This window comes from Strigops habroptila, chromosome 12 (genome assembly GCF_004027225.2).
Source record: "Strigops habroptila isolate Jane chromosome 12, bStrHab1.2.pri, whole genome shotgun sequence".
In the NCBI taxonomy this organism is placed as follows: Eukaryota; Metazoa; Chordata; class Aves; order Psittaciformes; family Psittacidae; genus Strigops; species Strigops habroptila.
Window position 1 is genome coordinate 22347193 of NC_044288.2, and position 21510 is coordinate 22368702.

The 21510-nt window shown below is 41.8% G+C and overlaps 1 protein-coding gene across 7 annotated transcripts in view; it reads right to left on the reverse strand.

Annotated features, from left to right (window-relative positions):
• Positions 1-878: 878 nt before the first annotated feature.
• Positions 879-21510, reverse strand: part of MATR3 (matrin 3) — a 28060-nt gene continuing 7428 nt past the window's right edge. For 4 of the 7 annotated variants that reach the window (XM_030504951.1, XM_030504953.1, XM_030504952.1 and 1 more), the window contains exons 2-14: positions 14999-15060; positions 13997-14038; positions 13648-13751; positions 11837-11889; positions 11273-11398; positions 10522-10647; positions 10167-10337; positions 8691-8822; positions 7287-7330; positions 6430-6820; positions 4447-4840; positions 3722-3843; positions 879-2170 (exon numbers count right to left, since the gene is read on the reverse strand). In XM_030504951.1, the coding sequence (XP_030360811.1) occupies positions 2120-2170; positions 3722-3843; positions 4447-4840; positions 6430-6820; positions 7287-7330; positions 8691-8822; positions 10167-10337; positions 10522-10647; positions 11273-11398; positions 11837-11889; positions 13648-13751; positions 13997-14038; positions 14999-15060 (1818 nt within the window). In that variant the 3' untranslated portion in view covers positions 879-2119. Of the gene's footprint in view, positions 2171-3721; positions 3844-4446; positions 4841-6429; positions 6821-7286; positions 7331-8690; positions 8823-10166; positions 10338-10521; positions 10648-11272; positions 11399-11836; positions 11890-13647; positions 13752-13996; positions 14039-14998; positions 15061-19285; positions 20370-21510 lie in introns of all 7 variants that reach the window. The other 3 variants (XM_030504948.1, XM_030504947.1, XM_030504949.2) reach the window with 2 other exon arrangements.

The following is a 21510-nucleotide window of genomic DNA, read 5'->3' on the forward strand; positions in this document are numbered from 1 at the left end:
GAACTGCATGGGGTAAGGAAACTTAAAATGCATGGGGGAGGTGGAGATCTTCAAAAATGAATTATCTACCATCTTTAGAAAGGGGGATGACTACCAAACACTCACTGCTTTGAAGTCAAGTCCTCCGCTTGGCTGATGAACTAAGCAGCTTCTTGGAGGCAGATGAACCACAAATGTCATCATGAGCATGAGGGGGACCAAGCACATCCCTCTATGACGTAGTCAAACCAGAACTGACCCCAGGGCTGCTGTTGCTCTCTTTCAGGGGCCTATGAAAGGTGGGGGGGAGTTTTAAGACTGCATCTCTGCATTGGCTTTAATCAATTTCACACAAACAGAATTTAGCAAACTGATGAGCGCAGTGTACAAAGCAGTAACTTATCTCTGTGAAAGTGCAAGAATGAGTCACTGCATGATAAGATTCCTGAATTTGGATATGCCATTTGAATAAAATCTGCACCATCAGCTGCTTATTAGCATTGCACCACTACAGAGAGTCCCCAGAGGAACTGCTGCCATCGCAGGAGGAGACATGCAAGTTCTACTTTACTCTTGCACAAAAGGGATCACACCTCCCCTTTTTGTGAGGATCCAACAGGAGGAAGTTGCAACTGGAAAGACAAGTTACCAAGACTTCACCTCCACAAAACCATCTTGTGTCTGCTAGAGGTAGTTGCTTAACTAAATTAACCACCAAGGTTCAGCCTTCCACATTTGAAAACCCTTCTTTGGCACTGAAGCCTCCCTGAAATTCAGGTTGGAGGAGGCATCCCTATTCCTATTTATCCACATGAACATGCTGTGTCTTCAACTTCAGCTTTGATGGAGGCACCGTTAACACTCAAGAAATAAAACTGTCAGCAGAATATACCTGCCAGTGTTTTAACAAGTGATATTTTAATTTGTTTGGAAACGAAAGAGGTTTTAGGAAAGAGAAAGAAAAAAAGTAATGCAATAAAGCTGCTAACTCACAGGTGTTAAAACATGCAGATTTTAAAAAGAGAGCTAGAGTTTCAGTGGGGTATCATGAACACAGGAGGCAAGAGTTCAGTAACACACTGGTTAACATGCCAAACAGCTATAACAAAGTACTGGCGCCTAGCTTTATTTATTGGTAAATCACTTTAGTAACCTTTAGAATTCACAAATAAGCAGTAAATAACAAAACCTACAGATAAACACAGGTTACACATGCAAATATTCCTGTCCACATCTCACATGTGCAGGTAACATTAAGAGCACAATTCTAAAGATTCTTGACGAAACCAGGTTTTAACCAAAAATGGGTTTAAAATGCAGGTATGAAAAAATTACATGTGAAGAATATAAAGATACCTTTTTACAGTTCAGGACTCGAATGCTGCTTTTGGATGTGCTAGAGATGTACGACAGCTACAGGATTCAAGTAAAAGCAGGAAGAGCTCAAGGAAATAATACTGGTCAGAGAAGAACGGGCATTTACTTTGCACTAAATATACACGGAGTAGCTGAATAGGAAAATCTATCAAGAGCTTAGGGGCAAAAAAAAGCACAAAGTTTTAAAGCTGGCTAATCACTACTTCTCCTATTTGCTATATAACAGCAATGACATTAAAAGAAACTGCAATTCAACATTTAAAAATGCAACTTACATTTAAAGACTTTTCAAAAGTGAAATGCAATGACAGCCTTACACTGGAAATTAAATACCTGCTAGGCTCAGACTGAAACATGGAATGTTCTAGAGAAAATAGAAATACAGTGTTACTTTTGATTTTTTATTGAGAATGGAATTGAAAGACAATTTCTGAAGCTCAAAAGTAGCAAATTCCACTGAAATGAAGAAGTTTTCTTCCCATAGATGAGCTTTCCACAAAGGTGCAAGATTTTTTTCTTTAATAGCTTGAAGTGTCAAAACGAAAACTTGTTGCCATTCTCCCATGAAGAACAGATTTCTGTCATTAACTTAACTGCAGATGCTTTTTGCTACAACATTTAACACATGAACAGACCTATAATGCCTACTGTATCTCACTAAAACAAAAAAGAATACAGTATTTCCATTTACTACTGGTACTGCTTTTAAAAAAGATTAACATTAAAAACAAAGCCACTGTTTTCCTTACATCCTTCCTTCCTTTTAAGCTTCTTTCTTTTGCCTGTGGTCTTCTGCCATTTTATCCAGAATTTTCTGTTAAAAGAAAAGCAATCATGTTTTGGATATATTTAAATTGCTTCTCACAGTCACAACATCAATAACAGAAACACAAATCCAATTCTAAAGTTGTAAAACCTGTGCCTATTAACTGCACAGGTTGTAACTACCAGCCTGGCACTTCTCTGGACGCTGAAGTGGAGCTCCCCTGGATCACCACGTTGTTACTGTGTCACTGAACACACAGCCTGCCACCAGGACACACCAGCTGGCAGCCTCTGCACCTCCCTCCCTGCTGGCTGGCCAGCCCACAGAATGGCTTCTGATTGTGCAATGGCATCGTGCCAGTGACTGTGCCACTTACCTGGTCAGAATTTGCCCTCTGTAAAACCAGGGACAAAACATCTCCCCTCCCTAAAGAAGAGTTATCATCTATTTTGTTACTCTTACTGCTCCCGCAGTGACCAAGACTCCCAGCTGGAGAAGTGCCATTGCCAAACAAAAGCTGCATTTCCCCCCTTTCCTCCCTCCCCAGTTCTAGAACCACACAGGTGTTAGGACATCATTCAAGCACAGCTCGCTAGTCATTTGTGCCATGGAAAAAGCAAATCAAACGAGGTGTAAGTGGCAAAGTTAATAACTCGGGATTATTTCCCCCGCTTCCCCTTTTACATCAAGTCTTTCAAGTCCCATCATCAGGTATCCCAATGGAAAAAAAAAGAAAACAAAACACGCTATGGGGTGATGGATGAGGTGGGGTTTCTTACTACAAGACTCTGCATGGGAATTGATTTTCTGATCTGCTCCTTGATAATGTTGTTTGCTTTGTGCCATTTAGTTGTGCCATCTGCCTTCCAAGGTCCTGTATTTTTGTAGGGTTCCCTATTACTGCAAGGGAGAAAGCAAATGCTGTGAGTGGCATCTGCCAAATGATTTGGCATCTGAGGTGCCACTTTCTGCTCAGACTCCCAGGGTCTGCTTTCAGCTCAATAATCGACTGGGATTAAATCACTTCATGTGCACACTGCATTGCTATGAGAGTTTTGTTTAGGATTTCCCCTTCTCAGAGGTGGTATTTAAAAGCAGCTCACGGTACACAAAGATAGAGCAGCAGCATTCTCACTCATGCCATGCAATCATGTGATACCTCATCCAATTGGGAATTGTAAAAGATGCTCACAAAATCAGAAGTTGCAAATATGGATTTTTCGTTTTGAAAGATAGAAAAACTTCAGCTTAAGCTCTGCTGACTGGTTAAAACCACTCTCAAAGGGACAACTGGAAGGGATTTGAGTCATGTGCGTTTACACTGCACCACTACTGCTAAGCCTGGCCTTGACTCCAATTGGAATGCCCTCTTTAATCCAGATTTACAAACAAAAATGGTGGAGCCCATCTTTAAAACATGTATCCTGTGTATTATAGTCACCAGAGGAAGTTTTGAAGAGGTCTAGCTTGAGTTAGAAGTTAGAGAATAAGCCAATTTCCACTCCCTGAACTGCTTTTTTCTTCCTCAGTGCAGTCTCATTCAGATCTATTCCCCAGGAAAGAATCACGCCATTTAAAATGAACAAGTTTTTGCCTTACCTTCAACTTTTGATAATGAGGAAGGCTGCTGCAATGGGTCTTTTTTGCAACATCTTCATTTGTGTAGAACAGGGAACACAATTTGCAATAAAACCCTGTTTTGGGTACCACATAATTCACACCTAGAGAAGTAAACACCACAAAATAAACTAAGAGATCTACTCTACATCATTTCTTTTAATGTCATATGTCATTTCAGCTGAATCTTAAAACCATAAGTCACTTTACATTAAAAGCTGCTTTATCTTTCAAAGTCCTTGGTTTAGTTTAGTCAAGCCAGGGCCTACTAACAACTAAGTATGTGCAGGCTTCTCTTGGATTTTCAAGTTTAAAATCAATCTTTCAGTTTAAGGGTCCATTTTAGTGGTTTCTTCAAAAGAACAACGTTCTGTGATCAGTTTTGAGTTCTAAGTATTTAGTATGAAGCTGAACTAGTACCACTATTGTGATTGGTGCTACTAATTGAACCTGTGTCACTAAAATATACCTCTTCCAATTTAATTTCTACCTAAAGGAAAGTGTTATGGAGAGCTGTATGAAAATAAAGGGAAAAAAAGAAAGAAAATACTAGGGTTAGGGGAGGAGTGAAGAAAGGGAGAAGAGTGGGAAGCCCTAAAATGACAGGCTCAGAGGCAATGCGTTGCCAGAAATAAAAGGCAGATGAAATGAGAAATGCTACTGCAATGTACAGAGACATAGCTGAGAAGAACTGGAAAGAGCCTTACCAACAGGGATGTTTGGCTGGTACGGCCCAATCCTGAATTCATCTGGAACAAGCGCCTTCTCTTGGACACTCTTTGTTTCCTGTTCATCCTGGGGGTCTGTGTTTTCATGGGTGTTTTTCTCGCTGTCCTGTGCTGTTGTGGTGTCTGAAGCTTCAACGCTTTCAGCCTTCAAGTTATCTTCGGGTTTGGTTCCATTTTCTAAGGTTTCATTTTCCTGCTCTGCCTCCTCAATCTTGTCTACCTTGATTTCTGCCAAACTATCATCGGTTTTGCCAGCAGATTTCAGCACCAAGCCCGACTTGCGGAGTTTCTGATGATCCGAATCTTCCTCATCGCCAACCTCATCCAGAGTGACAAAGCCTTCCATGCTCCGTGGAAAGCCTCCCACGTAGCGCTGTCGAGAAAATGGTTTTCCTTATGTCAGCTTATTCTGAACACGTTTCCCTCAAACCGTTTTCACTTTTAGAGGTATCTTCTCCAAACTCCCTGGAAAACCACTCAAAATTCTTCCTTCAAGACCTACCTCACTCATTCAAGATGTTACTCGAGCACAAGCGTCACAGCGTCCCCACTGAGCCTGAATCAAGAGTTCCATTTCAGAGCAGAATAAATGTATGGGGTTTTCTGCACCATGAGGGCTCACTGTTTTATCATAGCAACAGCTGACCTCCAACTTGAGAGTTTCAGCATTACTCTTTTTACTCTTACTTTGGAAAAGTCCTTTTAACAAAACTACCTTAAGCCGAAGTCATTTGAGACTATTCCATAAGATTCTCAAACTCATGCCTGCAGAACAGGTAAAACTTCAGCAGAACAATTCAGTGCCCATTAATAACATGGAAGTTTATTTTTAAAAGAGCTCTTTTTCAACCAGTGGAAAACTTGAAGCTTCTGCATTAAAAAACCACCCAAAAGCACCAACCACCCAAACTGTGGCGGTCTCTTAAAATCCCACTTCATATAAGACAGTGAATCTGCCTGATTCTGATTTTTGGGACACATTCCTGCTGATCTGGAGACATCAGTATTCCACAGGCTGAACTAACAGCAGTTGTGAGTAGCACTGAAACAGCACCGAGCTTTGTGTCTGTGCTCTAAGAACACAGGTCTTCAAGGAAGCAAGTTTGGGGTTTGAGGCAGTTTATCATAACAGATAGCCCACAATAAGAAACAGTCAATGCTGGCTGTGCTGGCAGGATTCATTCCAACACCGTGTAACTAGCTTCCTGCTAAAAGGAGCCTCCAGGATTAAACCCATGCACCCTTCATTCACTATGAATAAGGAACATGCATAATTTGGTTGCAAAACAAGATTCCAAGTCAATAAATTTACTAAAGCTTTGCATGCTACTGCACAGAACTGAGCATGATTCCAAAGAGCAGCTGGTAGGACAGAAAGACTCATGAGAGCGTGGAATTGTCTGTGAGAAAAAGGGAATTCACAGCAAGTACATGACTAAAGACACCTTGAAATTATTCCCCACCACGACCTTCCACTGGAAAGGGGCCTTGGCTAACCACAAATGGACTTGCCTCCCTTTCCAGACAAGCATAAAGTGTAGATGTACATGCAAATTTGTCTGTACAAACATTAGCCTCAACTCCCAAATAAACAACTCTTTGGATGTCATCGTTCTGCTCCGTGTTCTGAGAGCAGCCAGTCTCATGAGAAACTGCTCAGGAAGCCAGTTCCTGGCTGCTCAGTGGTGCTCAAAAGGGGTGAAGGCAAGAAAAATGGGTAGAAGCCCACAGGTTAATAGTTTTAAACAGAAACAGGGATTTATAACCAATTCCATTCCCGAGTTGCATCCAATGGGATGTTCCATTTTCTTCCCAGGAGCTTTAACACCCATTTCTCTTCAGACAGTTTGCATGCAAGTGTTCTAAAGACCCACAGAAAGAGATCTCAAACAGGCTGTACTGTGATGTGCTACTTAAGCCAGACAGGGCTTTCCACACTCAGGTACCCTGCTATACAATTACCTTCTTAAGCTTCTTCTTTGCTGCTGGATTGGCTGCAACGTTCCCCTCAGTTTTAATGGTCACATCCTCAGCTGTGTCCTTTTTCTCTTCAGCAGTCACATCAGCTAAATTGGCAACATCTGCATCATCTCCTGCTGAGCTCCCACTTTCCAGCAGTGCTGCTGCTTCCTCCTCATCCACGAGCAGCTCATCTTCCGACTCCAGGAGTAAACTGGGCTCATCCTGGTCTGCCTGTGCAGTGCTTTTAGTGCCCGACGGCTCAGCAGCATCATCTTGTTTCTCCTCTTTCACTTTATCTTCTACATTGCCACTTTCAGGTTTCTGAGCAGCATCTGTTTTAGACTTCTTATCACTTGGAGAATCTTTGCTGTCTGGAGAATATGTTCTCTTTCTGTAAAGAACAAAGAACACTTGCTTGTAAACCTGCAGAGAGCCCAGAAACTACATTACAAAAAGAATGTTAGGTTCTGTTTTTCTAGACAAGCCTGAAAAAGATTGGGTTTTAGTTCAGTAAATGGCAAGTTGAGGGAAACCTTGAAGGATCCCATTCTTCAAACATGCAAAAGGCTGCTGTGAGGAGGAACTGTCCTTACAAGACAGGACAACTGCTCATGGGTTTGAATTGCAGGAAGGCAAAGCTAACTGAGGGCTGGAAAACACTTCCTGAGGAGCCTGAAGAGGCTGTGAGATCTCATCATTAGAGGAAGAGGATAGGCAGCATATGAGAAACAGCTCATCTGAGGGCACAACAAACAACAGTTTGATCTCAGAGCTTCCCTGGCTTCTTTTGTCTAATTTCTATACTCTGCTTTAGGTGTTTCTTTAAACAAGATTATGCTTCAGCAGTGGGACATTACCTGGTTTTATCCTTCTTCAGCAGTTCAACTCCTTTGTTTGGAATCTAAAATGAAATAATAAAATGTGTAAGGCACAGCAGGGTATTACTGATACAAGTGCTGCAGTATTAATCCACACCAGACAGCACACTCTAGCCAAACACTTCCAACTATGCTACTCCACACGTACTCTCACCATGCCCACCTACCAATCAACTCATAAACTGCTGTTACGTTAGACAGGACCTTACCAAACCAAAACTCCCATGTCTGTTGACAGCAAAACTCAGTGCAAAAATGGGATATCCTGCTCCAGAAAAACCAAACACAATTCCTCTTTTGCCTGGGGACTGGTACAGTGTGGTGCAGGCAATGGCATGAATCAGTCCATCTATACTCTTCTTCTCATTAGTAGTGGAAAAGCTTCAGCAGTCTCACACCACTTATTGATGAGTTACTGAACAGGAAATTCCACTTGTATGGCAGTAGCACAGACAATGATTCAGTGCATTGGTTAAGTATTGGAATTTGCCACAAAGTGTTCATTTTTGGTGTGTGATCATGTGCAATTGTAAGATTTCTTCCTCTCCACAACAGAAAGCATATGCTTTTGAGACAGTGTGACAGCTCAGATCTCCCCTGCTTTTCTCCCTAGTGTCCTAATCTGATGGAGAAAGTCCTGTAAGCACAAGAATATTAGCCTGGTCTTATGTAAGGAAAAAAAGCAGCTATCAGCCAACCCTTCCCTCCTTATGTGAGGTGCACATGCAAAGGTGCACTTACACACTGAGTTTTCAAAAAGCTTATTCTTAAAAAGAAGACAATCTGCCTATCTAGGTGGTTGGGGTCAGTGTCCACAGTAGGAAACAAAAAGCTTTCTGGTGCTAAAGAAGGTTTCCAACACAGGAAACCCATTCAGTTGTAATACTTTGTAGTTTGAAAAGGAGTCCCTAATGGCCATTTGTCTTTTTTCCCCTGTACACCAGAGTATGTGTACAATGAAATGGACAAACCAACCAGCAGCTCTGAAAACAAAAGCCAAGAATTAAGTGTACAACATATGAGTACATAGTTCTGCTGCCCAGCTCGATTCTACTCACTGATCGCTTTCAGAAGAGGGCAAGGAAAAACCACAAACATCATGGAATGTTCTGAGTGGAGACACTGTCATTAAAATCTAAACCAATTTCTCTAACATCTGAATTCTAGCAGTTGGTTGGTTTTGTTTAATCTGAAAGGAAAGTCTTTTCCTTTGTTCCAGGCCTCCTGACATCCCACTCACACCAAGTAACTGCACTTAAAGAGCCAGAACATACTAAAGCAAATCCTTGCATTTTACCTGCAGCACTGAATTCCCAGTGACAGCTCTCTTCTACTTCACTTTCTACCTTCAACTGCAACTAAAGAACTAAACTTACTACCTACCCTTAACACCAGTTTCTTGTATTTTTCAGATAGATCCACTTTCACACATCTGCCTTGGAACCAAAGCGCTTTGTTGGCACAATGCTCCACCATAGCTAAAGCATCTTCTCTGGTCTCCATCTCAATGAAAGCCTGAAAATATTAAAACAGATTTAAAATGAGTCTGAAATGCACAACATCACTGCAAAGTTATTGAACTTTAAACACAGCATGTCCCAAGTTTGAAATGAAATTAGGAGATTCAGACCCATCTTCCTCTCCAAACATTTACAATTTACAAAAGTGCTTGATACACCCCAGCTTTTCCATTCAGTCACATCTGTCCCATAAACAGTTCTGAAATTAAACAGGCATTTAAATAATCTGCAAAAAAATAACCATGAAGTATGATTCCAAATGAAAGGCTCCGGGGAGACCTTAGAGCAGCTCCAGTGCCTAAAGGAGCTACAGGAAACCTGGAGAGGGGCTTTGGACAAGGGCCTGTAGGGACAGGCCAAGGGGAATGGCTTTAACCTGCCAGAGGGGAGATTGAGATGAGCTCTGAGGCAGAAGCTCTTCCCTGTGAGGGTGCTGAGGCGCTGGCACAGGGTGCCCAGAGAAGCTGTGGCTGCCCCATCCCTGGCAGTGTTCAAGGCCAGGTTGGACACAGGGGCTTGGAGCAACCTGCTCTAGTGGAAGGTGTCCCTGCCTGTGGCAGGGGGTTGGAGCTGGAGGAGCTTTGAGGTCCGCTTCAACCCAAACCAGGCTGGGATTCTATGAAATAAAAAGCATCTGGATGATGAAACTAATTTATTTGGTGTTTAAGTACCTGGGAATTCCAGGGTAACTAAGACACTGCCCCATTTTGTTATATTTCAAGAGAATGCTGGAGCAGGCAGGAACTGCTGGCCTACAAGCCCAGCTTTGGGAGTGTTTCTCTGAGAAACAAGCCTATGACACACTAAGTTTGCTGACAAAGCTTTTAAAAACTCATCTGGGCTAAAGTATCATTGGTAGAGAGAATAAAGTTGTTCCTGCACCCAACTTACACAGCAAGGGTACTTATAGGCATCATGTACATCCACATCCAAAGCATTTTACTAGCCACAGCAGGACTGCTTTTAAAGAATCAAAAATCAAGGGTAAATGAAAGACGTGGAATAGTGGAATCTTAATTAATGTTTCGTAGGTAATGTTTTTTCAGCCTTAAAAAACCCCAAGACTCCGAAAAATCTGCACGACAACAAAAATTAAGCCTCAATGCTAAATGTATAATCTTCACAGCTGCGGCCTGTTCTCTTTTTAAAGCAGCTCCCATTCCAGTACCATTCTGCAGTAAGCTGATAGCGAAACACCACCTACACAGACCTCTACTAATTTCCATCTCTCTGCTAGAGCAGAGAGGCTGCACAAGCCCCAGTGAAAGGCACAGCATTTCTTCCCAGTTAAACACCTCAGTTTCCAGCCCTCGGGCCTGCCTGTCCCTGTGGTTGTTACCTGGCTTTTCATTCTCATGAGGATGTAGTTCTTAATCTTCCCATAGGGTTCAGCCAGTTTGAGGACTGCGTTGTCAGAGTAGCCCGAGTGAGGTAAGTTGCTGAGGTGAATCACACGACCAAGCTCTGGTTTTGGTGGTTCAGTTTTCTGGTCAGGTTTACCCTCAGGTTTCTAAAATTAAAGAGAGAATGAAGTTTTTTAAGGACATCCTACATAAAACATACACGGGCAAGTGTCCTGCGATGAAACTGATAGAGCTGAGAAGTACATAAATTGACACTAAATTAAACAAACTGCCTGAGAACATTGTCTGCCCCAGGTTAAAATAAGGCACTGTTACACAAAAGTGATTTACCTTTATTCTTTTGTATTTCTGGGACAGGTGGACCCTCACTGGTTTGCCAAATACCAGCGCAGGTGTTGTCGAGTAGTATTCCACTGCAGCCTGGGCATCTTCAGTGGTTGACATCTCAATAAATGCCTGAAACCATATAAAAAACCCCCAAATTAAGTGCTACTCCTTCAAGAAGTCATATTTTTGTTTCAAAGATTAAGCTCTCCCTTGCTCTCCTGTAAAAACAGCTGCATCAGAAATGGAAAGTGCCTTTTGCTTACAACATTAACTGACCTGCAGAGCTTGGCATGAATTTCACATACTTTCTTTAGGTGCACAAACAGAACTATTTGGTTTGTTTACATTCCACCTAGATTTGGATTCAGAACATTCAATTGCTTCCTGTTTTTTCCCTTCTGTGGCGATACTGGCTTTTTCCACGCTTCAAAACACAACACTGTATAACCCAAACCAAGACCAGATAGGCCTTCAGAGAGTATGAGAACAAGAACAGAATTTGCAAGCACAGTGTCTTTTTGAGAAAGCCACAAGCAACCAACCAGAAGGGTTTTCTAACAATATTTAAGGTAAAATGCAGTAATATAGCACTTTTGGAGAGAAACATACTGGTCGCTCTCCTTTCACATGTGTGACCCTGGTGACACGTGTATCACCCTGCTTGGTATCTAAGTCCTTCTAAAAACTTCAGCTCAGCCAGGAAGCACGTTAAGGACACCGAGCATACCAGCAGCACTAAAGGGCTTCATCCTACCTCATTGATTTTGTTTAGGATCAGGTGATTTGTAATTATTCCAAATGGCTCCACAAGCTGAAGCAGCTGGTATCTCAAGTTCTTTCCCCTCTGGAAATCCATGATGTGAACAACTCTGCTTGTTTCCTGTTGAAGACAAAGCATGCATCACAAGATGGAAAGAAAACGCGTCTCAGCTAACTCTAAAGAGAGTCTGTCAAGGCTCTGCTCTACTTAGGTTGTATTTTTTTAGTAGTAACCCAAAATGAGATGCATATAATAAAGGCACTGAAGCTCCAGGGATTCCCCAGAGGAAGATGCCTGCCATGCCAAAGTTGCCTTTCTGTATGTTCATGCCCCACAGCTTCCTCATAACAGAATGTTTAAACAGGGTCTGTACACTTTGGAAACGATGATTTTGCAGAGTACTTGGCACAGCAGAACCCCAATCTTATCCCAAAGCTTCAGTATTTCCACACAAATAAATCCTAAATCTTTGCTTTTAAAGACTTTATGAAAGCAAATAATATAACATGAAATTGTAGGTTTCAACACAACCCTGAACATCAAATTTTTAATACTAACCACTCTGCCCTTCTGCATGTGTCTCGGTCCTTGCATATTCCCATTCCCAGCTCCTTTAAGAAATGAAAAGAATGAGCAAGCTTAGTTCAACCTGTAAGACTGGTGTTAACATGTCTCGTGTTCACAAGTTCTTAAAGAGAGAAAATCATAGAATGGAGATACAGAATCACAGAATCACATTAAGTCACCTGCAATACTAAACCAGAATAACATCAAATTTTAAAACCTAATCATTTCCTTACAGTTCAAAAAGGATGTTTCAGCAATCTCGTAACTTGAGGTCCCCCTTCCTGATCATCCTGTTCAGTTTAACTTCAGCGAAAAAGCTTGTCGTGGTTTGAGCCCAGCCGGTAACTCGGAACCACGCAGCCGCTCGCTCGCTCCCCCCCTTCTTCCTTCCCCTGCTCCCGGAGGGATGGTGAGGAGAATCGGAAGAATGTAACTCCCACGGGTTGAGATAAGAGCAGTCCCGCAACTAAGGTATAACACAAACCACTACTGCTACCACCAATGATAATAATGATAAGGGAAATAACAAGGGGAGAGGATACAATTGCTCACCACCCGCCGACCGATACCCAGCCCGACCCGAGCAGTGATCTGGGCCTTCTGGGTAACTCCCCCCAGTTTCTATACTGGGCATGATGTGCTGTGGGATGGAATAGCCCTTTGGCCAGTTTGGGTCAGGTGTCCTGTCTCTGCTTCCTCCCGGCTTCCCCTCCTCCCTGGCAGAGCATGAGACTGAGAAAGTCCTTGGTTGGAGTAAACATTACTGAGCAACAACTAAAAACACCGGTGTTATCAGCGTTGTTCCCAGGCTGAAAGTCAAAACCACAGCACTGCACCAGCTACTAAGAAGGAGAAAATGACTGCTGTAGCTGAACCCAGGACAAAGCTGCATTTACTGATGTGGAAAAATAGCTGAGAGTAAGTAAAGCCTGTCGAAAAAAAACCTCTCCTGTTTTAGACTGAGATTTGCCATAGCAAAAGGTCTCAGAGATGTGAGATCTCTTTAACCCAGATACACTATTTAAGTTGGGGTTCTAGGTGTAGAAGAGACTCCTAGGTTTAGTTCTAAACCAACACCAACTCTAGCAGAATGCCTGAAGAAAGCCTTTCCAATAGTTGGGCTCAAAGTCAAGTTTGAGATGTTTTGGTAAGTTAACAGTATTTTTTTAATGAAATTTAGCATGAATGCATCTATCGTCTAAAAATTCTTTCCAAGTATCTGCAATACCTGTACTCTGTCAGGATACCTACATAAATCCATCAGTTTTGCTCTTTAAAAAACTATTTCAAAGGTAGGAAGTAACAACTTCATGCAACGAAACTGATTTTTAGCCTGCCTTCATGTCAAGAAGAGACTTGCACCATCCATCTTCCCATTTCCCAGTTCCTGCTCAAATCTATTTGTCATATTAATTTGAAATTAAGGGGGGAAAACACTCAGGACATTGAATTCTTGCAAGTTCCACACACACACAAAAAAACACCAACCCACCAACATATAGCTAAATCAGAAGAAAGATACAAAAAACTTCCAGACATGAAAAAATGCAAGTCCAAACCATGTGTGGATTAACCAAACAGAGATAAGAACCCAGCCAAAATAATGTGGCTGGTAGTTAACAGATGGTAGAAAGGAGGAAGTGTGGGATCTGGACTAGTCTTTGGCCAGGGAGGGACTGAAGTATTTCGGTTCCGCTGCTCAGAGGAGTGTTTTGGTTTAATTTATCAGTGTTTTAGAACAAGAACAACAAAAAAATATCAAGAACTTATGTCTTGCAAAAGTAGGCGCCAGTTGCCGTTACCTCTTGGCCCAACAGGAGGTCCTCCAAGGTGAAATGGAGGTGGTGGTGGTCCCAGAATTCCTGGTGCAGGGTTTGTGGATTGCTGCAACATAAAGGGATCACCCCTAGAAAGAGGGGAAAACACATTTAATTTTAAACCAATAAGCTGCAAAGTCTTCATTCCCAAAAACCCCCTAATTTCTGCAGAGCATCTAAGAAGTCAACTTTAGCTACTTTTACTGGTGTTCTTTGGCTAGTAGAAAACAAAGGGAGATATCAGTTTGAAGAAGAGGAGGTGTGTTGTTTCACATAAAACATTAAGAATGTCCTCTGCTTCAAATAAAATACTTCAAAATTCATTTCTACTTACATTCCATGTCCTGAATCACTGTCAGGATTCCATTCTGGGTATCTTAAAAGAAACAAACAACAAAAGTAGTTAAGAAAAAACTCTTCTACCCAGGTAGTAATTTTTCTACAAGCAGCGGTCCCTTTCCATGTTAACACAGATAACACACATGGTAACTCTTGCCCACTATACGATCACCACAAGAAACATGAACAGCATCTACTGACAGAAGAGAAGTGCTGTTCTTAATGAGAAACTTCCTCCACTGTAGGTAACATGTCTGCCAGTTTACAATACAAATTGCATGGTTTGTTTTACAACACATTTACAAGTTGGTGTAAGCGACTAGGAAAAAATTCCAACAGTTTCTCAACTGTTCAGATCCAACTCTTTAGAATGTTTCATTTGACCAGCAGGATCCAAAAGTTATGAACCAAAATCCCTTTTGACCTGAAGATGCTCTTTTGTTTCATTCCCTAGAAGGCACACAGCATGTTTTCTAAAGCTGCCTCGTGCAACATAATTGACCATCAGAGCATTGGAGCAGCTCTGCCATGGAAACAGGCTTGAGAGAGCTGGGCTGGGTCAGCCTGGAGAAGAGAAGGCTCCTGAAGGGGAGACCTTAGAGCAGCTCCAGTGCCTAAAGGGGCTACAGGAAACCTGGAGAAGGGCTTTGGACAAGGGCCCGGAGGAACAGGCCAAGGGGAATGGCTTTAACCTGCCAGAGGGGAGATTGAGATGAGCTCTGAGGCAGAAGCTCTTCCCTGTGAGGGTGCTGAGGTGCTGGCACAGGGTGCCCAGAGAAGCTGTGGCTGCCCCATCCCTGGCAGTGTTCAAGGCCAGGTTGGACACAGGGGCTTGGAGCAACCTGCTCTAGTGGAAGGTGTCCCTGCCCGTGGCAGGGGGCTGGAACTGGGTGAGCTTTGAGGTCCCTTCCAACACAAACCAGTCTGGGAGTCTACGATTATGTGCTCCAACATGCTCTCACACCACATGAGTATTTACTGTACTTGGAATTCATACATTTCAAGCAGCAGTTGACAGCGTCGGCTGTGAGTCGCTCCATTGATATGATGGTTCCACTCCTGCAGCAAAGTAAACAATTAAAAATTAAAAACCACATTTGGCAAGGCAGCTTTAACAAAACAACGTTCTACAGCGTTGAACCTTCTCTTCTAAGCTGAAGTATCAAAGATTCACAGATAAAATCTTTTTGTAGTGCTTTCAAGAGCCACTGAAACTGGACCCACCTCTTAACTCCTAACCTGGGTGAAAGGGTGTCTGGTGAGCAGTGTCTTGCAATCTATGGGCTTGATCCTGCCTCCAAGGTGCAAAGCTTAGTGGGGAGAGCTGCTTCAGCAGACATGCACATCACTGTGACTGCAACTTTTACAACTGGATACTGAGGTATTTTTTATCTCCAGTAATTTTAGAATTTCCTCCACTCTCTCTGCTTCATTCCTCAGACTTTCAAAGGTTAATGTGAACAAAACACTCAAGTTTTTAGAACCATAAAGCAGCCAAGAAACGGCAAGGAATTCAGAAAGGAAACACTGAACAAAATGAAAGCACATAGCTAGGGACAAACCACAAGTGTGCAGGAGAAATATCAAAATATATAACCATTTGTGGGGAATAATCAGGGAAAAAAGGAGCTCAATATTATCGTTATTATTAAACCAAGCCACCAGGTGAAACTCCTCCTGGTTCTGGCTTTAGCACTAGACTGGAATGAGGGCTTTCTACTTTCTCTCTGCAGCCTGTTGTCATTACAGATGGAGTTCTTTATTGAAGAGGAGAGCAGGCACGGAGACTCCTCCTTTAGCCAAGCACAGCGTGCCTCACCTCCACTTCCTCACATTCTGACAAGTAACAGCACTAGTTTGTGTTATATTGGCATGTGTAAAACTGTGAACGTATATCCTGCACTGGCAACTGTTTTCTGCCTCTCCTTCCGTGTGTATTTCTGCACAGCACCCACAAATGATTTTTCTCCTAATCCCTCCTATTTCCTGCTGTTTAGTTTCCACCACGCTACAGCCATCCCTCTAGGTACAACAAGACACTCCCGAGGCCTCCTGAGGGTTTCCATATGCTAAATGTCTACCTTGTACTTTCCAAAGGAGAAAAACCTGGATTTAACATCTCCCATCGTGTTGTTAAACTACTCTACAATATTACTCCATGATACACAGAATATAACATGGAGCAAGACAAAACCTTCCTTCATTTTATCCAGATATAAAAGGAGAGGACCACTTTCTTGTTAAGTGCACAGTATGTAGGCTCTGCCACTATGAGTTACTAAATACACTGGCAATTAGGATAAAAAAACCCCACGAGACCCCCCAAACCTACCTACGAAGCATTTAATACTTCAAGTTTCTTCAGTTTAACTTGCTAACTAGTTTTAGCACTAAACTACAGAAGAGAGTTCTTTAAACACTAAAAACCCCTTTAAATTTGGGTGCACAATCTGTAAAGCCTCAGTGGCCAATTCTGGTAGATATAACATGCTTCGAAGCTGTCTTAAATAATTTAGTAGTATCATAGAGTGAAGTAGAGGTTATCTGCAAACTAGAGCCAAAGTCTGGGAGATGTCATTCTCATTCCACTTTAAATGCTTTTAAATTGGCAAAAAAAGGGAGATCTGACATGTAGGATTCCCCCCTTAGGACTTCCCAAGTTAGGATTCTGCCCCCCCCCCGAGCAATGGCTCATCTACATTATTAACTTAATATAAAGTAAAAGCTCTTAATGTGGACTTCCCTTTCCTCCCTGCCTCTACCCAGTTAAAGCATCACTCCTCTGAGGTTTCAGGCACTAGATACTTGCAGACGCTGAACAAAGTTAAGCTACATGAAATCTGAACTGAGGTTCTTAAAACTCAGATTACCTTTTGCCTCAATCGATGCAAGCAAGAGGACAAACTGTTCTTCAGAAAATCAGGCCAGACTTAAGCACCTAATTTTAGGCAGCCCTCTATCAGGGCCACGGCCATACTTTCCCTTTGGGATGTACCCCCATTCCGAGTGTTTAACTTCCAAATTCAGCTGCTCGTGTTGCAGCAGCCTTTTTCTTTGGCAGGGAAAACAATCCCTCCACAGCTAACACCTCACTCCTTCGGAAAGGGACCAGATTGACAAAGTGCCTCAAGAAACTAGGGCACAATTTACCTCACAATTAGACAGAAAACAAACTGGGCCGTAAAAAGATATACACATCAAATGATATCAGCGGTTAAGAACATGGCTAAATAAGAAAAAGCAGAGGATTAGGCTGCCAGTGAAGGGTGTTTAACCCCTTGCTCAGGCTTAAAACACACCTTGCTTTATCATAGCCTTCAAAAAACACCTGGTATTTTTATTTGGAGGTGGGGAAATGAGATTTTGGTACTGCAGTAAAATAAGCGTACATTGTCCCAGCTAAGAAAAGCATTCCCTTTCTGCTTTCCATACATTTTGGTTCAGATCAGATTACTTTACAAGTTCAACTGGATTCAATTTTGTGGTAGACACAAAAGAAGATATTCTGCAACTGTCAGGTATGCAAAGCAGAGGAAAGAAGGAGAGAAAGAGAAAAATTCTTGTGGTGACATGATTTCTGCTATTAGAAACAAAGCCCAAATGTGGGTCATAAGAAACAGATGATCCAATCTCAAATATTTTATGGCGTACTAGCAGTTTAAGTCAATATTCCTCAAAACTGGATGGGTTTACATGTTACAGAAGAAGTTACAGCCACTTAAGTTACGCTGTCAAAAGAATTTGGTATTTCTCATACCTGGGAAGATATTTCACACTGGATTTCCTTTCAGCAGATCTGCATACCAAAGCAAACTAAGAACCACGAGGCTTTAAAATAAAGTGCTAAAAAGAACCCTACTTACAGGATTACTGGTTGCCATCTTCAAGGGCCTCAGAAGTTTATGTTTTCAATCTAACCAAATGAAGTCCTTTTACAGACCTGAGCATGGCATCTAAACTGTTAACACTTAAAACCTTTTATGAAAATAAAGGTCAAACACAGGAGACAAGAAACCCGGATTACTGTGATTATATCAAAGGTAATTAAAGCAACACAAGTTCATAACTGTCAGATCAGCTGGAGCCATCCAGCGTGTGCTCTAACGCTGGTTTGATCATTTCCTTGCAGGGACAGAGTAATTCTTGTGTTTCAGAAAGATGAGATGTACAGAAGCAGCACTTTTTGAGAGGTAACTGTAAAGAAATGGTTAGTAACAGCAATTCCACATTGTATCCACTTTACAGTAACAGCATGTATTATATTTGCATTTGAAGGCTAACCAGCTGCTAATCGTGACAAGAGGGACACTGCATTAGCCAATTGAACTGCCTGGTGTATACTGAAAACCAGCAAGATGAGTAAAATTGGAAAAGCTCAAAGTGAGAAGGCTCTGACAATAACATCTGGATACACAGGGATACATTTGGAGTAACCTGCTACCTCTGCAGAGAGTCGAGCTACTCGTGGCTAAACTGAGAGGGAAGTCTCAGCACAACCGAATATACCCGAAGATCCACTCTACTTATGAGCCAAGTAAAGAACACTACTAGGAACACAGCGCAGGATACTGCAACAGCGCACTGCCTGCTGGGAGAGTCTACAGGGAGAGATGCAACATGTGACAATAAAAAGTGAGTCTGAAGTGTCTAAGAAAGTTGTGAAAAAGGAGAAAAATGACGACAAATTTCAGCCATAGTATGAGATAGAGTGTTAAAGTGAAATTAAAAAGGCAAGAATGAGCTAATCTAAAACGTGGTTTTTACTTTTGCAAATAAGTTCCAGGGCTCTACATTAACTCTTTCCCTCTGGACAGGGAAAAAGCAGAACTGTGCAAGAATGCATCTTAACTACATATAAATCAGCAATCAAGACAGATGCGGAGGAGAGCTGAAACTAGCTTCCTGAACAGCACAGTAGATACACTGCAACCCCCCCCAACCACCAAAACAATAAACACCCCACCCCAAACCTGCTGGAATGCCAGATGTTTGTGGTTAAGAGAACATGTAGATGTAAAATATAAATAAGATATCCCAGTAGATGATAGCTGTTTGACTTGAAGTTAAGCAATCTGGGCAAACAAAACACATTAATGTAAAGCCCTGGTTTACAACGTGTGTTAACATTTACCTTGTAAATAAACCAAGTGCCTTTTTCACTGTCAAACCAACTTTCAGATCATTTCAAAAGCAACCAGGCTATAGAAATCATTAAAGAAATAGGTAAAAACAGAACAGATACTACAACGTAAAGGAAAATAGAAGTATCTGGTGCACAACTCACCTTATTAGAATGAACGGGCATATCACATATAGAGCACAGATGGGGATAACCCTTCGGTAAGAATCCATGGAAGTCTTCAATATTGCTATTTGGAGGAGCACCTCTCTTTTTCTCAAAGAGAGATCTCTCAGGACCAGGACCACGACCCATTCTCTCATACTCACTGTCAAATTTATGATAGTTATGCGAAGTCTCACCATAAAAAGATTCATCCCTACACCTTTCTCCATCTCTTAATCTGTCATCTTCATAATCCATTCTGTCATAATAACCAGATTCTTGAGAACGACTTCCATGGTCATAGTCAACCACTGGGTTGAGACTAGGACCACGATCATCAAAGCTATCTCTTCTAAAATGCCTTTTTTCTTCCCAATCATCCCTAGGTACTCTGTATGGTGGTTCCCGTGTGGATGATCTGCCATCTCTACCATAACCTTCTTCAGCTCTCCTCCTTTTAAGTTGTAGAAGGATCTGAGGCAAGTTTTCAGGAGTAATCTTGTCCTCGGGATAGCGACTCAGTTCATCTAAGTCTCTAGCAGACAGACCAAAGCTGGCCAAAATGTTAGTGGCCTGGTCTGCATCTCCACGGTGCTGAGAAGACAAAGGGAGCGGACCTCTACTTCCAATGTTAAATATAGACTGCAAATTATGGGAAGAGGTACTACCAGAAGACAGTGCACTATGAGATCCTTGTTGGTTCAATGAAGAACTCATTCCAAGATTCATTAAGCTAGCAAGGCGTGCAGTACCCTGGTTCATCCTTCCAAGAGATGCTGGCATATTTAAAGACTGGGTAGCAGCAGCAAGAAGGCCTATTCCTGCAGAGAGGTCACGCCCATGACCTTGTGAATCCCTACTCAGAGATGACTGCTGGAATGACTTGGACATTGTAGAACTATAGCTTGTCTACTTTATGGATCGAAAAATATTTCTTTTAGTATTACTTTTTTTGGTTTAAGATGGCTGAAAAGAGAGCTCACACTAGAAAGCTAGGCAAACTTCACTTCAAAAATGGTAACGCCAAGAAAGAGGATCAATAATGACTGCAGATCTTCTTCAAGCTGAGAAACACCAGACAATTCTGTAGAAAAACAAGCAGGTTTAGTCATAAATCCCTTTAAACAGATGCAGTTTTAAACTTATGCATCATGTTGATCTAAAAAAACATTAAAGATCTCAATCTTACAAGGCTTTTATTACATAACTTAACAGATTCAAGAGGCACCCAGAACCTACATATATTATTTCAGATAAAAATACAGCAGTGTTTCCTATACATACTACTCCTCTTCCACAAAAAGCTACTTTCATACTGAAGACAAGTGAATTTCGGAAGTTTGGGATGTCTGAGAGCATCCAAAGTTTACAAGCATGTAAGCCTTGATCTCAGGTTAATGGTTTTGTTTATACCCTACATTACTGTATAGAGAAGACCACAAAAACAACCCCATAAGCCCATAGAATCCAAGATGACTTTGGCATATAACACATTTGAAAATGAAACCTATACCACCACAGAATAGGACGAAAGGAAGTTAAAAGTAATTGAAGTTTGGGCAAAAAGTTTCTGCTGTAAGATCTGGTAAATAAGACCAAACATAATATTCCATCTTTATGCAGTAAAATTCAAATTACTGATGTGAAGACAGATGTGAACAAGAAAAATAAGGTTTCAATTTTGTGGGAAGTAAACAAGACCTCTTGCTCAAATTGCAGTTATGCTGCTAACAGCACTTCGGAAGGGATTCTTTACTCTGTTACAGTGCAGCTCTGCTGTCAGCCTGTTCTCTCAGGCCTCAAGCTAAACAAGGTTAGGCTTAGTACTGGGATGGGAGTTCCAAGGAAAACCCTGCTCCAGCAGAAAGAGACACCAGGTGAGTCAGGAGATGGCACAATGCCCCCAGCCAGTCCTCAGGACAGTGGGGTGGTGTTCCTGTCTCGTACCAGCGTGCCAGTTCTTTGGTTCAGGACCAACACTTTGATACCATGACCATATGTGGTAGTTAAAGATCCTGAGATGTCACTTGTAAGGGTTAGATATCTGCCCTGTGTCCTACTAAAATACTAACCTAGGATTTCAATATTTGGAACAACTGCATTCCCTTAAAGTTTTAACTAAAGTGTATCAATACCCACAGTGTATTTTATGGTGCAATGGATATATTTCATAAAATATTCAGGTCTTTTCAGGTGCAGAGCAGAAATACCCCATGATTCTTCTC